The sequence below is a fragment of the Pyrgilauda ruficollis genome, unplaced genomic scaffold, assembly GCF_017590135.1.
Source record: "Pyrgilauda ruficollis isolate IOZ18807 unplaced genomic scaffold, ASM1759013v1 scaffold59, whole genome shotgun sequence".
NCBI lineage: Eukaryota > Metazoa > Chordata > Aves > Passeriformes > Passeridae > Pyrgilauda > Pyrgilauda ruficollis.
Window position 1 is genome coordinate 3,977,494 of NW_024527599.1, and position 15,833 is coordinate 3,993,326.

Consider the following 15,833-nt stretch of genomic DNA (forward strand, 5'->3'; position numbering starts at 1 on the left):
AGGTGGGAGCCGGGCGCGGGGCGGGGGCGGCGGGAGCGCGGTGGGGAGGGACGGGGGGGACGCGGGCAGCGGGGCTGAGCCCCCCGGGCCCCGGCCCCTCGCCGCCCGCCGGCGGAGATGGCTATATTTGGACAGTGACCTCTGGTCGTTCCCGAGCAGTCGCTGCGGATTCAATTGTGGCAACGTAATGGCACGGCCGGGGAGCGGGGAGCGGGGCTGTCCTGCCCGTATCCTGCCTGCACCCTGCCCGTATCCCCCTGCACCCTACCTGCACCCCACCTCTCTTCGCCAGCATCCCATCCCACCCCGCTTGCGCCCTGCCTGCACCCCACCCAGCTCTCACGCCTGCACCCCACACCTGCAGCCTATCCAGCCCTGCCTGCACCTTGCCAGCACCCCACCTGCTCCTACCAACCCCTCCTGCGCCCTACACATTGCCTGCACCCTGCTCAACTCCACCTGCACCACATCTGCCCCCCAGCTGCACCCCACTGCTGCCTGCACCCTGCCCGGACAGCCAGGCCGTCCCTTCCTTCCCTTCCTTCCCTGCATGCTGACACCCCAGACTCTGCTCCACTGGCAATGCTTGAGGGGCAGGGAGAGCATCCCCACGGAGCCTGCTCGCTCCTCCCCGGGGCTGGGGACCATGCTTGAGACCGGGGGGGTGACACCAGCAGTGTCCAGCCCCGCTTGGTGGCCCGGCTTGGGCCCCTTAGCACCCAGCTCTAAGCCGTTCAGCCAAGCCAGAGATGATGCTGAAGTGCCGTGGGGACTCCGGGGACACTCAGGGACTGGGCAGATGTGGTTTGGCAGGGCGCTGCATGTGCCCTGTGCAAAATCCACCGGCTGGGGGCCATGGAGGAGCAGATCTGCTCCTGCCTCTGCCCACACCGGCTCTGTGGGCTGGGGACAGGGGTGCCTGGCCATGGCTTGGTGGCTGGATGTGGCTGCTGACCATGGCTGTGTACCCAGAAGAGCACAGGGGATTCCCCAGGGTAGCCAGTGGCTCATGGGTGCTGCAGAGCCCCAGCTCCAAGGGTTTTGTGCTCCTGAGTGTCTCAGTCTCCCCGTGGGGCAGGTCCCAGGAGCAGCACAGGCTGGGGGCTGAGATGGGTGACTGTGGGCATCGTGCCCAGCTGTAGCTGAGGGCTGGAGACCCCACTGAGGCCCCTGGGGGGGCTCCTCCACACCCCAGTGTGCCCATGGGGCTGTGTCTGTGCCAACCCCAGCCCTCACCCAGGTGGGGATGCAGAGTGGGTGCCAGGGATCTGTGGCACGGGACAGGGATCCATGGAGAGAGGCGTGAGCCACCAGCAGGCAGCTCTGGAGGCACAGCCCTCCTCCTGGGTGCTGGGTCAAGCCAGGCAACCTCAGGCCACTGATGCAGGAGGGGATACAAGGGGACAAGCTGTGACCTGGTGCATGGCACCTTTATGTCCACCCCAAAGTCCTCTCCACCCTGCTACTCTGCTGCAGCAGCTCATGTGCCAACCCTAGTGCCAGCCACAGGGCATGGCACAGCTGTGGGACATGGCACAGCTGTGGGGTACAGCACAGCCACAGGGCATGGCACGGCCACAGGGCATGGCACAGCCACAGGGCATGGCACAGCCATGGGGTATGGCACAGCCACAGGGCATGGCACGGCCACAGGGCATGGCACAGCTGTGGGGTACAGCACAGCCACAGGGCATGGCACGGCCACAGGGCATGGCACAGCTGTGGGACATGGCACAGCCATGGGGTATGACAGCCACAGGGCATGGCACAGCCACCGGGCATGGCACAGCTGTGGGACATGGCACAGCCATGGGGTATGACAGCCACAGGGCATGGCACAGCTTTGGGACATGGCACGGCCACAGGGCACAGCACAGCTGTGCATTATGGCATGGCCATGTCCCTGCCCAGTGTCAAGTGGCTCTGGCCACCAGCTGGCAGCCCCCAGCAGCACCTGCAGCACCCCCACATCCCTGCACAAGGGCCGCCCCTGCTCCCTGATGTGGGGTCAGGGTGGCACCATCTCCCACCCTCATTCCCCGGCACCTCAGTGTTCCCAGGCTTCCCGCTGTGCCCAGAGTAGGAGGAGTCTCTCGGAGCACGAGGCCTGAGGGGACCCAAACCCCTCCGAGCCGTGCCAGGGTGGGGAGCTGGTGGCCTGACCGTGTCCCCCCAGCCATGAGCCGCCGCGTGGTGCGCCAGAGCAAGTTCCGGCACGTGTTCGGGCAGCCGGTGAAGGCAGACCAGATGTACGAGGACATCCGTGTCTCCAAGGTGACATGTGACAGCTCCTTCTGCGCTGTCAACCCCAAGTTTGTGGCCATCATTGTGGAGTCCGGCGGTGGCGGGGCCTTCATTGTCCTGCCCCTCGCCAAGGTGAGTGGGGAGGATGCTGGGGTTTGGTCATGCTGCTGAGATGTGTTGGGGGGCATGTGCTGATGGGTTTTGCTTTTGCGGACCTGCTGTGGCCCCAGAGCCCCCAGCTTTGCCCCAGCAGCCCCTCCTCATGTGAGGGCTCAGGGCAGGAACAACCTGGGGGATCATCAGCACCTGCCAAGGCTGACATCCCTGGGGCAAGCGAGGTGATCTGGAAAACCCCCAGCTGCCTTCCCCCAGCCCAAATTCCCTGGGGGCACAGCATGCCCAGGGAGCAGCACCCAGTGGAGTAGGGGTCTGCCCTGCCAGCCCTAGCAAAGAGACTGGGAGAGGGTCCCCAACCCCTCCTTGCCATCAGAGCAGACACAAACCAGCCTCTCATGGGTCACATGATTCTCTTCTGTGTCCTTACGAGGTTTTGTGCCAGGTAAACCCCATTTGCCCCATGTGCCTCAGTTTCCCCCTTCAAGGCAGGTGCAAACCTCTGGCCACTGCCAGAATCCCCTGCATGTCCCCATTTGTGCCATGTGGTGGCCAGGCTGGGCTGTGGGGGGTACCTGGCAGGGTCTCTCCGAGGGGACTCATCCCGGTCCCTCACCGTTGCAGACAGGACGGGTGGACAAGAACCACCCGCTGGTCACGGGACACACGGCGCCCGTGCTGGACATCGACTGGTGTCCCCACAACGACAACGTCATCGCCAGCGCCTCGGAGGACACCACTGTCATGGTGAGGGGCTGGACGCCGTGTGGGAGGGGGTGGGGGTGCTGGGGGAGCGGTGCAGAGCATCCCCCCCCTCGCTGCCTGTGAAGTGTCACTGGCCTATTTTTAGCCCCGGTGCCATGCGTTCGCGCTGGCGGCGGCTGCTCGCTCCATGATGCAGCAGTTTGTGCTAAATTTACCCTCCCTGGCGACTCAGCATGCAGGAATAGCTGGGGGGGAGCTGGGGGCTGCACCCCGGCTGTGTCCCCCTTCCTGTGCCCACCAGCACCCCCAGTGCTGGGGGTGCACCCCAGGATGGAGGCACTTCTGGCGTCCCCTCGCCACCCTCCCCGCAGGCTGAGCCGGGATTAATGATGAGGTTAATTGGCTCCGAGGCCCTCATCCGCTTAGTGCTCACACACAGGGTGATCCCCAACGCCCCCGTCTCTGTCCCCCCCAGGTGTGGCAGATCCCCGACTATGTCCCCGTGCGCAACATCACGGAGCCCGTGGTGACACTGGAGGGACACTCCAAGCGGGTGAGCATCATCTCCTGGCACCCCACCGCCCGCAACGTCCTGCTCAGCGCAGGTAAGGGGGTCCCGGGTCACCCTCCCCGGGGTCACAGGAGATCCATGGGGTGACAGCATCTGCCCCCTGGGTCCTCTGCAGGCTGTGACAACCTGGTGATCCTCTGGAATGTGGGGACTGGGGAGATGCTGCTGGCTCTGGATGACATGCACACTGACCTCATCTACAACGTGGGCTGGAACCGCAACGGCAGCCTCCTGGTCACCACCTGCAAGGACAAGAAGGTCCGTGTCATCGACCCCCGCAAGCAGCAGATCATAGCGGTGAGTGCCCCTGCTGTGCCCCCCCATCCCACCGCGGGGTCCCCCCAGTGCCTGCCTGACCCTACTAACCCCGCCCCGCGCGTCTCTGTGTTTGATTTAACCCGCTAACGCCGGCGCAGGAGAAAACCAAACCGCACGACGGCACCCGCCCCATCCGCGCCATCTTCGTGGCCGATGGCAAGATCTTCACCACGGGCTTCAGCAGGATGAGCGAGCGGCAGCTGGGCCTCTGGGACCTGGTACGAGACAGCGGCTCCAGCCCGGCCAGCGCCAATCCCACAGATCTCAGCCCGGCCGGGAGCGCTCTGGGTGCCAGGGATACTCTGGCAACGCTCAGGGAGCATCGTGCAATAGGACTCAGCGGCGGTTTTGGGGGACAGATCCGGACCCCCTCCACATTCCCTCCTTCCCATGCCCCGTGCTGACTGTCTCCCCCTCCCCCCAGGAGAGGTTTGCCCCCCACGAAGGGCTGAGGCCCGTGCGGGCCATCTTCACGCGGGAAGGACACATCTTTACCACGGGCTTTACCAGAATGAGCCAGCGGGAGCTGGGCTTGTGGGACCCGGTAACGAGGCCGCATGGAGTGCTGCCCTGGGAACTTGGCCCCCCAGACCCCTTGCTAACCCCCCCGCCCCAGGATGCCGTGTCTGCTGCATCCCCCTCCCAAAAGATGCCAAGTTCCCAAGTGTGCCGTGCAGTGCTGGGGTGGGGAGTGGGCTGGGAGGCAGGGAGTGCTGGGGAAGGGGGGTACAGCCAGGCTGGGGGTTCCCAGCCATGCAGGTAAACAGGAGTGGGGCTGGGGGGGCATGCCAAGCTGCCTGCCTGGGGGGTTGTGTACCCCAGAGGGGACAAGCCCTGTCCCCCAGTGTGCCGTGGCTAATGAGTGTGACTAACCAGGGTGGGGGTTTTGGGGTCACTGCTCACACCCCTCCACCACTGCTCCGGCCCCCCAGAATAACTTTGAGGAGCCCATTGCCCTGCAAGAGATGGACACGAGCAACGGGGTCCTGCTGCCCTTCTACGACGCCGATTCCAGCATCGTCTACCTCTGCGGGAAGGTAACCCCCCTTCCCCGGGGTGCACCCCAAATGCCACCTTGTCCCTGAGGATGCCAGGGCTGGCTAACACCTGTCCCCACCCCCGCAGGGTGACAGCAGCATCCGGTACTTCGAGATCACGGACGAGGCTCCCTACGTGCACTACCTGAACACCTACAGCAGCAAGGAGCCCCAGCGGGGCATGGGCTTCATGCCCAAGCGTGGGCTGGATGTCAGCAAGTGTGAGATCGCCAGGTGAGAGCCAAGGGAGCTGGGGGGAGCCAGAGGGGTCCGGGGGGTCAGCTGGGCCCTGACAGCCTGTGCCCCACGCAGGTTCTTCAAGCTGCACGAGCGCAAGTGCGAGCCCATCGTCATGACGGTGCCACGCAAGGTGAGCCGGGGGGGGTCCCAGGGGAGATGGGGGCCTGGGGGGAGACACCCCACATCTCACCGCGCTCTCTCTCCCCCCGCAGTCAGACCTCTTCCAGGATGACCTTTACCCTGACACGCCAGGCCCCGAGCCAGCCCTGGAGGCAGATGAGTGGCTGTCAGGGAAGGACGCAGAGCCCATCCTCATCTCGCTGCGGGATGGGTACGTGCCCATCAAGAACCGGGAGCTGAAGGTGGTCAAGAAGAACATCCTGGACAGCAAACCCCCGCCAGGCCCCCGACGCAGCCACTCCACCTGTGACTCCGACTTCTCTGTGAGTGTCCAGGGGATAGGGACGTGGCAGCAGAGCTGTCCCCCTGCCCTGGGGTGGCATGGGAGAGGCCAGATCCGTCAGTGACCCTGTGTCCCCCCTCCCTGCAGCAGCCAGCCTTGGAGGAGGTGCTGGAGGAGATCCGTGCCCTGAAGGAGACGGTCCAAGCGCAGGAGAAGCGCATCTCCGACCTGGAGAACAAACTCGGCCAGTTCACCAACGGCACGGACTAGCGCGGTGGCCACGGCCACGACCACGGGCAGGGCCAGGACTGCCCCGGCCTCCCGGGGATTAAAGCCGAGTCCCCACCTTGGGCAGGAGCCCGGAGCCGTGTTCTTTCCCCAGGAGCCGAGGGGGCAGGGAGGGCTCGGACCCTGACCCCTCCTCCACTGGCATCAGTCGCATCCTGCTCCCGGGGTGTCCTGGCACACGGGCACCCCCCTGCAGCACCCGACGGGGTCCCGCTTCAGTGCTCACAGGCTGGGGCTGCCGAGCACCCCAGCACGGGGACCTGCACGCTGGGCACCAGCAGCCTCCCAGGACAGGGCCAGGATGTGCTTGTGCACGGTGCTACACCCCCACCCCATCACCCCTCACCTCCCCCTGCCCCATCGGCCCCTCGGCGGGTGCTCCCAACCGGCTCTTTGCTCCTGCACCCCTTTAATAAAGGGCTCAGCCACCCTCGGCTGTGTGGCAGTACCAGGGACAAGGAACCACCGTGCCAGGGGTGCTGCCAGCACCCCTCTGCCAGCCCCTGCTGCCTGTGAACCCCCAGCCCGGGCAGAGGGAGGCAGAGAGAGACGAACATTAAAGAGCATTTATTGGTGTTGGCCGCGGTCGGAGCTGCTCGGGCTCCCCCGGCCCTGGCCCAGATGTTGCTGTGGGGTGCACGGGTGGGTGGAGGGAGGGGCACCAGCTATGAAAAGTCCCAGGGGAGCGAGCCCAGCCCCCCCCACCCCGCAGCCCCCAGCCCCCCGTGTGCAAAGGGGGAGCAGCCGGGGCAGGGGGCCGGGGTTAGCACCATTTGACGTAAGGTTTCTCTCGGGGTCAGTGCCCGGGACAGGGGGGTGCAGCGCTGTCAAGGGGGGCATCCGAGCAGGGTGGAGGGGTGCGAGCAGGGGTAAGGGGGGGGTGACACCGGGCTGCCCTCCACAGGCACCCCTTCAGCTGCCCCAGCAGTCCCCGTGCCATGGCGGGGCGGCTGAGCAGCCCCTCGCTGGCTGTGGGGTACAATAGGGCTGAGCCCCCACCCCTGTTGGCAGGCAGAGCAGCTCCCGGGTAAGTGCACTTGGTAGCGCCTGGGCAGGGGGGAAGAGGGAGCTGGGCAGAGTCCCCTGGCTCTGGGGGCACCCCAGGACCCCATGCAACTGGCAGCCCACCCATCCGGGGCAGGATGTGCCCCCCACCGCCTTCCTGGGGTGAGGGACTGAGCAGCACCCCGTGGGGCGGCTGGGGGAGTAGGGGTGTCCTGGAGAAGGGGTACAGTCCGTGGGGTACCCTCCCTGGTCCCTGCCACCCCAGGTGCAGGCTTAACACCCACCCCAACCCTGTGCTGCTGTGGGGTGCCCCCACCTCACCCCGATATTGCCCCAGCTCTGGGGACGTTCTCCCAATGCCAAATCCTGCTCCCCCATTCCCCATTTACCCTCCGCAGTTCTTGGACTGGCTCCCCCCACACCGGTCCCCCTCTGTATCCCCAGACACATCCCCATCCCCACTGGGGCGGGCGAGGGGCTCAGTGGGGCTGCGGGGTCACTTCTCGGTCAGAGAGAGCTGCAGGATCCGCTGCAGATCCTCTTCCTCCTGGCGCGTCCGGCGCTCCGCTTCCTCCTGCTCCCGCGCCGACAGCGCCATGGCCAGGCGCAGCTGCTCCGCGTAGCTGGGGAACAGCGCCCCGGGCCCCCGGCCGCCCCCCGGCGCCGGGGCCACGGGGGGACGCGGGGATGCCGTGTGCTGGGGAGTCCTGGGGGGCAGCAGGGGCTCAGTGGGGTCCCCGTGGGGCCGGCACCCACACCCACTCCCCCCAGGGGGGCTGGCCAGACCTTACCAACCTGTCTCCCCGGCGGCCCTCGTGCGACATGGGGTGGGTGCCCGGCTTGCTGTTGGTCAGTGCTTCCCAAATGGTCACCTGTGGCCGGTGAAAGAGGGGGGCTTGGAGGGTGGCACCCCAAAAACCAGCTCCCCCCAGCGTGAATTCTGACCCGCCACCGTGGGATGCAGGGATGGAGAGAGGTGGGGTGAGTGAGGATCTCAGGTGGCATCGGGAGGGGATGGGCAGCGGGGTCTCTCAGCCAGGAGGAGGTGAAGGGGTGGCAGTGCCCACCTGATCGTACTCGCTGCCCGCTTCCAGCAGGCTCTGCTGGATGGCAAACTGCAGCAGGTCATCCTCGTCCTCCCGCAGGGTGTCCTGGTGGGTGCCCACCACGCTGTACCCCCGTGGCACCTCGAACAGCGCCGGGTCCATCTCACACGCTCGGCACGAGGCTGTGGGGACACCAGAGCTGGCCCCTCCTACTCCACCCCTCCAGCTGTGTGTCCCTTACCCTGCTGTGACCCACTCCCAGCAGCTGTCACCCCAAGTGACACCCCTTCCCATCCCACCCCACCGTGTCCCCCCACATACTGAGGGAGCTGGAGCTGCTGACGCTGGAGGAGTCGCTGCTGGGCGAGGGTGCCTCGCTGCTGGGGCTGTGCCGCAGGGAGCTGACTGGCTCGTCACACCCATTGAGGTTGCCGAAGGTTATTCGGGCGTTGAGGATATGGAAGATGGGGATTTCTGCAGGAAAAGGGAAAAAAGGCGAGGAGGGAAGCTGGCTGTGCCAGCCAGGTCAGCAGCAGTGCCCAGTCCATACCGATCTTGACGGGGAAGCCGGGTGGGAGGCGCAGGGTGATGAAGTCCCGCAGTTTGGCGAAGAGCGCGTTGCTTATTGCCATGAGGTCGATGATGGGGGCAACCTGCTCACACAGGGACAGCGGGTGGTCCTCACACAGCCACAGCTTCGCCTTGAACCTGCCAGGGACAGGCGTTGGGCTGGGGACCCCCACCTGTCCCCACCTCGAGCTCTGCAGCAGTGGAGGCGGGGACGCAGGGAGTCCCTGCCTGCTCCTGCCCCTCTCACTTCTGTGTCTTGGTGGTGAGCTCCATGGGCCGTCCCATGTCCCGGTTGCCCAGCTCGAAGTTGGGGTTGAAGTACTCCTCAGGGGTGATGGCAGTGGGGTTGGCGTGGCTCAGTGTCTGCGTGATCAGCGTCTGCATGGAGGCACAGCCCCGCGGGGTGAGAGGGGAGGTCTGACTGCTGGGCCACCCGTTCCAACCCCTGAGACACTCACCCCATTGTTGGGCCCCACGTGCTGCTCAGCGATGCCCAGGAAGGATTGCAGGGGGGTCTTACAGCCTACGGGAGAGGAGGGGGTGAGGACAGAGCCGGGGGTGCCCTGCCCGCCCAGCCCGTGCTGGCTCCACCTTTGCTCTTGCCCTTGTGCTGGTCTGAGAGGTGCTCGGTCCGTGTCCGTGTGATCAGCTCCACGTTGGAAGCGCCATAGACCTGGCCGAGGAGGGGGAATGGCAGAGGTGGGCACCTCACAGCTGCAACCAACCACAGCCCCCCTGGGCAGCTCAACTCCCTGCCCCTCACCTTCGCCTCATACCCATTCACCATTTCCGTCTTCTCGCTCCTCCAGCCCAGGATCCCAGACTTGTTCCTAGGGTGACACGGCACCATGAACTTGCTTGGACAGCCCGGGGTGCCAGCACCCCCGGGGATGGGCTCGGTGCCACCCCAGCCCACCTCTCGAAGGCGATGTTCTTGGTGTCGAGCTGGGTGGTGACCACGGGGGCCGTCAGCCGCCCCATCACCTGCTCCTCCGTGGGCTGCACAGCAGCCAGCAGCACCTCCTGGTCGTGGCCGGCCAGGGCCAGCGTCTCTGAGTAGACCACCCTCCTGTCATGGTCAATCTCCATCACCACCGCACTGCTGTCTGCAGGGAATGGGGTCAGCACAGCCACGGTCCCCACTGTGTCACCCGGCACCACTCCCCAGTGAGGGGGTGTCACCTCACCTTGTCCCCGAAAGACGAAGCTGCGGTTGCCCCGCTGCCAGGTCATATGGTCGAAGCCCAGCAGTGTGGTGTCCACCCGCAGGTTCTGACCACTCTTCCACACCTTGTAGGTGTCGCTGGGGCAGATCTTGGACACCAGGGGCACTGGGGAGAGATGCCGATAGCCCAGCCAGGGATGGGGACACCTGCACCCCCGAGGGGGCTGCCAGCACTGAGCTGGGTGGGGGACACACCTGGGGAACGCAATGCCCTGGCAGGATGGGGGTCTGCAAGCTTGGGGTGTCGGGGGACAAGGGGGCAGTGACCCCCCACCCGGGGATGGGGATGGATGCTGGGGCTGGGGGACTCTGCTGGGAAATTCCGCTCCCCCCACAGCCACGCTGTGCCCCAAGCTCACCCCAGCTGGTGAACTCCCACTTCATCTCCACGTAGAAGTCCTGGGCCTGTGGGGAGCACAGAGGGGTCAGGGGAGCCCCGAGGCCACTGCCCCCCACCCCTGCTGAGGGAGGTACCTTGCGCAGCTTCTCCAGCAGGATGGGGATCCCTGCCAGGCGCTTGATGGCTCTCTGGTAGTCACGGTAGCGCAGGACCAGCTGCACCAGCTCCAGGTCACGGGTGCTCACAGCCTCCTGCAGGACTGTGGGGCAAAGGGGCAGAGTTCAGGGCCGTGGCACGGCGTGGCACTGCAGAGCTGGGCGCTGCACAGGAGCCACAGGCACCAAGCACCGCATGAGCAGTGCCTGCAGCACCAGGGTGAGCATGACCACGCCTGTGCCCGTGTTCGTGCCCGTGTTCGTGCCCGTGTCCATGCTCATGCCCACGCCCATCTCCGTGCCTGTGTCTGCATCAGGGCAGCTTGAAGGAGGATGGAGGGCAGCAGCCACCCGCTCACCTGTCCACCCGCTGCGGTTCTCCTTGCCCACGTCGGCGCCATGCTTCAGCAGCACTCTGGCACATTCCAGGTGGCCCAGCGTGGTGGCCAGGTGCAGGGGAGTGCGTCCTCGGGGGTCCAGCTGCTCGATGTCGGCCTGCCAGGAAGCAATGAGGCTCTGAGATCACTGGGGTGGCCGGCCCTTGCTCTCCAGTGCTCTCCCACAGATGTGCAGCTCCCAGACACAGAAAGCAGCCAACATTTGACAGTATCTGGGAGAGCAGTCCCACCCCTGACCTCCCCCAGGAGAGGCACCTCAAAGCCTCTCCTTGCTGCCGCCGCCAGACCCACGGAGAGGGCACGGAGAGCCCGGTGGTGGCAGCCAGCACCCAGCACACCTCTTCACAGCCAGGCGGGCACAGAGCGGGGGCACGGCGTGGCAGCGGGGGGCACGGACGCCCCTGGCACAGTGCACGGAGCTCTGCACATCACGATGCAGCTGCAAGCTCCAGAAGAGCCCCCACCACTGGGATTTGGAGGGGGCTGTGCCCAGTTGCCAGGCAGCAGCTGCCGGCAGCCCCCCTGTGCCAGGGCCGCCGCACGTGTTCCCCTGCCTGAGCCGGGGGCGGGCGGCTGCGGGAGCGGAGCGGCTGCTCCGAGGATCCCCGGGGCCCTGGGGAGCCGTCGCTGGGGCTGCCGTTGTTTGTGCCAAACCCGGAGCCTGGCACGCAGCCAGCCCTGAGGAATCCCTGGTGCGGTGGCGGGTGGGCACCCCCGGCACCCACGGGCCCTGCTCCCCGTGTGGGAAGCAGCGTCACACCCGTGCCCAGCTGGGGACATGGCTCGGGGAAGGGGGGGCACCCTCTGTGCCCCCAGCACCCAGCTGGGGTAGAAGTGCCTGGAGAGGGGCAATCAGATGCTGCCAGGGCAGGAGGCAGTGGGGCAGTGCCCAAATAATTGTTTTTGGGGAGGCCACCCTCAGGAGAACAAACCTGAGGTGCAGGAGCCAAAGGTGCCAGCTGGGACCGGGCAGCCAGAGGGGTTTGGGCATGGGCAGACGAGGAGCATGGGCTCCCTGGTGCCCAGAATCTCACCTGCAGCACATCCCTGCCTTGCTCTGGGCATGTCCTGCATTGCTGCTGCCCCAGGGATGTTCCTGTCCCTGCCCAGGCTGTGTATTCCCATGTCTCTCATCCACAGGGACTCACCAGGTAGGGGGACCCCCCCAGTCTGCCCACACCACTGGAGCAAAACAGCCCCCCAGTTCCCTGGGAGTCAATGTGTAGCTCCAATGCTCTCCAGGCGACTGCTGCTTAATTGCACTAATGAAACTGCTCTAATTAAGGCAATCACCCCCCAGCTGGGGGCGGGGGCAGGAGGCTCAGTGGGGGTCCCCAGCTGCAGCCCTGCCCCAGCACTGGGCAGGATGAGGGTCCCCAGTGTGGGGACATGGTGCTGGAGCCACCCCAGGGGACGTGGCGTGACCCAGATTTTGCCAGCAAGAGCTCAGTCCAGAGCCCTGGTGTTGGGTTGGCTCCAGCTTGGGGACCACAGCACAGACCTGCAGGTGCTGCCCATCCTGGGGCCGTGACACCCGCCAGGGATGAGGACAGGGCTGGGGTGGCTTTGGGGTGGCAGCGGTGCAGTGCAGAAGCGCAGCTCAGTTGCTCCTCCTGTGCCAGCCGGGCACGTGGCACAGCACGTCCCTGCACTGGGGCTGTCCCTGGGCTGGAGAACCCCAGCTCCTGCTCCTGGGTAGCAACAGGGGACATGAGCCAGCACGGGAAGATGGTGCCAGGCACTGCTGTCCCTGTGCAGCCCCGGGTCCCTGTCACGCCTCAGGGGGCAGGCTGTGGTGAGGGGTGTCCTGGCACAACAGGCTCCACGTCACTGCCTGCCACATCCTCGTGATGTCCCTGTCAAGGGGACCCACTGACCCTTGCTCCCTTGTGGACGCAAATGTGGATGGGAGATGATGGTGACAATTTGGGGGTGACAGACACAGAGCCCTTACAAGGACATGGAGAGGAGCAATGCTCTCAGCTGCCCCAGGGCTTCCCAACCCCAAACACCTGCACTGGGAGGGGCAGCACATGGAGCCACTGCCCTGTGGGGGCCACCAAGGCAGAGGGAGGGCAGAGCCCTGGGCAGGGGGGCACCCAGCCTCCAGCATTTACACAGCAGCAGCCCCAGCCCCTTACCCAGGGGATGCTCTGGCAGAGATAAGGGCTGAGCCGTGTCCCTGGATGCCCTGGACGGAGCAGGGAGCCTGGGCTGGCCCTCACCTCCTTCCCCCAAGCCCTCACCTGCCCCTGAGTCTGGCCTGCAGCACCCGTGCCCCCCCCAGTACCCCTGGGGTGCACACATGGCTGGCTGTGCCCTCACCCAGCAAATGCCAGCGGGGGCCAGGGCAGAGCCCCCGCAGTTCCCAGGCTGGCGGCAGGAGCCTCTCTGCAGGCAAGCGGGTCAGACCCCCCCGCAGCCCCTCCACCTCCCCACGTCTGCCGAGCCCGGCTTTGATCTCCGCCGCGCTGAGCTCCTGGGAAGACTGACCCCAAATTAGCACGAAAATAAAAACACTGGCCATGGGGTGGGAGACCGGGGCGATGCTGGCGCAGCCTCCGGCTGGACCCCACAATGGAGACGGGTGTGGCGGGAGCCATCGCCTGCATCCCGGCGGGAGCTTCGCGGCACAATGACCCCCGTTTCATGCATCACCAGGGTGCATCCAGCATGGCCCTCGGTGCCTTGGGGTTTGAGGACCCGGGCCGAGAGGCTGGGGATGCTCAGCACGGCTTCCCCGTCAGCCTCCCTCCAGCGCCTGCGGTTTCCTGCGTCTTCGGGGTTGGGTTTTAATTACCTGAATTGCATCGCCACGGGGGAGAGGGAGGCTGGGAACCCGCCGGGGAAGCACCCACACCCCGCTCCATCACCGGGCGGCTGGGAGGTTCCCGGGCTGAGGGACAAAGTGGGTCCCCTCACCCTGAGAAGAACCCTTGTGAGGCTGGGGGGCTGCACCCCGACAGCACCAGGACCCTTGTCCCCCCGCCCCCAGAGGGGCTCAGCCTGAGAGTGGGGAGCTGAATGCTGCAACCCCAGGGGGCTGGCAATACCCTGAGAAGCGGGGTGCGGGCCGGGGGTCTGCAGAGGCCTAGCAGGGAGCTGGAGACACGTGCGGGGGGATGCTCGGGGCTGCGTGTGCTGGAGGATGCAGGGGACCCGCGGGTGGCACCCAGCGCTCCGCGGCAGCCCGGGGACAGCAGGCACAGCCCAGGGGTGCAGGTGGGGACACACGCCACACCCCCAGAGCCCCGCCAGCGCAGAGAGCGACCCCATCCTTATCATCCCCCTCATCTCCATCCTCATCCTCACCCCGGCCCCGAGCATTGCATCAGCCCCAGCGGAGCCGGGCCGGGCCGGGCCGTGCCGGGAGTGTCCCCGCGCCGCCCCACCTGCTTGGCGCTGAGCTCCCGGTCCAGGTCACGGGCGCGGTTGTGCCAGACGAGGTAGTGCAGCGGGTACCTGCCCTCCGGCCCCTTCCTGCCCGAGCAAGACGCGAGCATCCTCCGTGCATGCTGGAGCGGCGCGGCGGGCGCGGCGCGGGGCGGCGCGGGGGGGACGCGGGGCGGGGCGGGCCGCCACCTCCCGCCCGGTGCTTCCCCGGCCCCCCCCGCACCGCCCGGCCCCATGGGACTTGTAGTTGCCCTGCCCGGCATCGCCCCCTTCTTCTTCCTCATCTTCATCCTCCTCTTTCCTCGCCCCCCTCCCGCACCGCTCAGCCCATCACCGCGGCCTGCGATCCCGGGGGGGGGGGGTCTGCAAAGGGGCACCCCATCGGCGATCAGCATCCTCCCCAAATTCCCCCTTTCCCAGGCTGATCTTCCCCTTCCCAGCTGACCTCCGCTCCCCCAGTGGGGCAGCGGGCTCGAGCATATGGCGGGGCACGGGTGACGGCGGCAGGTGGGGACCAGGTGGGGGCCGTGGGGGGACCCCCACTCCCGCCCCCGCAGCACCAGGCACGGGCCCCCAGCCCCGTTTCCTTTTCCGCCTGCGTCTCTCCCGGGCAGGCGTCGCGTTTTCCGGCTGCCGCCCGAGAACAATGCAAGGCTGGGCCTCTGCGGCCGCCCCGGCCTCCGCCGGCGCCGCGCTCCTGCCCCGCACCCCGCTGCTCCCCACCCTCCCCTGGGAGGAACCCCCCCGCTGTTATTCTCTGCTCAGCCGTGGCGGCGGCGGTGGTCGCATCCCCCCGCCCCCGTCCTCGCACAGCATCCCCCATCCCCCTGCCAGCCCCGCTGCCCCATGACGTCATGAGCCACCTCCTCAGCAGCCGCGGTGAGGTCACCCCGCCTGTCCCATGGTGCTGGGGACACCATGCGGCCCCGCTCCCCCGGCTCCCGCAGGGGTCTGACCCCCGCAGCTGTCTGTGGGGCCCCCACGGGTGTCCCCTCTGCTCCAAGTACTTAAAGGGTCGCAGTAGGGAGCAGACCCATATAGTCCCCAATCCCCCCACCCACCCCCAAAATCCCCTGTTGAGCACCCTAAAGGGTGTGTGGCCCATCCCAGTGTCCTGGAGAAGGGGGTGTGTCAGGGAGTGGGGTGCACAGGGTCAGAGGTGGCATTGGGAAGAGGGCTGGGGCTGCCCCTGGGCTGCGGCTGGATCTAGAACAAGTGTCCAAGACAGGAGTGAAGAAATTCGGGGGTGCCCTGGGCTGGGACTGGGTTACACAGGACCAGGAATAGGAATGGGAGCAGTGCCACCCCTCCAGGATAAACAGGACAAGGGCTGGGAGCAGGACCAGGACAGTGCTCTGGGCTGAGAAGGGGACCGGGAGTCCCGAGGACGGGCACTGGGGTCAGGACCAGGGGATGCCCGGGATCAGGAGCAGAGCAAGGGCAGGGCTGATGCCCAGCAGCAGATGAGGTGCCCGGGTCCGGGGCTGTCCGGGGGGCGTTTGCAGGTGCGGCTGCGGGTCGGGGGCGGCGCCGGTGCGGCTGTGGAGCGGTGCCGGTGCCCGTCCGAATTCGCGTGCGGATCCCGGTCCGTGTGCGGGGCGGGGCCGGTCCCAGTGCGTGTCCCGGTGCGGGGCGGTGCCGGCCCCGGTGCGGGTTCGGGTTCGGGTGCGGCTGCGAGTGCGGGGCGGTGCCGGTGCCGGTGCGGGGCGGCCGCGGCAGCGCTGCCGGTGGCGGGGCGGGGGCGGTGCGGCCCCTCCTCCGCCGGGGCCGGGCCTGCGCCG

General features: G+C 66.9%; 2 protein-coding genes across 7 annotated transcripts; one reads left to right on the plus strand and one right to left on the minus strand.

Moving 5' to 3' along the window:
- The first annotated feature begins 1,722 nt into the window (after positions 1–1,722).
- CORO6 (coronin 6) lies at positions 1,723–5,982 on the plus strand. Of its 6 annotated transcripts, XM_041482379.1 has the most exons (11): positions 1,723–2,376; positions 2,983–3,105; positions 3,539–3,668; positions 3,750–3,931; positions 4,051–4,170; positions 4,377–4,496; positions 4,885–4,989; positions 5,078–5,223; positions 5,302–5,359; positions 5,442–5,672; positions 5,780–5,982. In XM_041482379.1, the coding sequence occupies exons 1-11, from the start codon at positions 2,179–2,181 to the stop codon at positions 5,900–5,902; spliced, it is 1,536 nt and encodes a 511-aa protein (XP_041338313.1). In that variant the 5' UTR covers positions 1,723–2,178; the 3' UTR covers positions 5,903–5,982. The 6 variants fall into 6 exon arrangements, with proteins under 6 accessions (XP_041338313.1, XP_041338309.1, XP_041338308.1 ...); XM_041482375.1 differs by lacking the exon at positions 4,051–4,170 and having other exon boundaries at positions 1,731–2,376; positions 5,783–5,982; XM_041482374.1 differs by lacking the exon at positions 4,051–4,170 and having other exon boundaries at positions 1,739–2,376.
- A 490-nt stretch (positions 5,983–6,472) lies between these two features.
- On the minus strand, positions 6,473–14,766 carry ANKRD13B (ankyrin repeat domain 13B). Its single transcript, XM_041482373.1, has 15 exons — positions 14,052–14,766; positions 10,621–10,756; positions 10,241–10,365; positions 10,126–10,171; positions 9,729–9,872; positions 9,458–9,647; positions 9,305–9,371; positions 9,133–9,214; positions 9,000–9,064; positions 8,789–8,919; positions 8,522–8,679; positions 8,293–8,445; positions 7,993–8,153; positions 7,721–7,797; positions 6,473–7,632 (listed from the first exon to the last, which is right to left on the minus strand). Exons 1-15 carry the CDS (start codon positions 14,445–14,447, stop codon positions 7,422–7,424), a joined length of 2,142 nt encoding a protein of 713 aa, XP_041338307.1. The 5' UTR covers positions 14,448–14,766; the 3' UTR covers positions 6,473–7,421.
- Between the last annotated feature and the right edge of the window lie 1,067 nt (positions 14,767–15,833).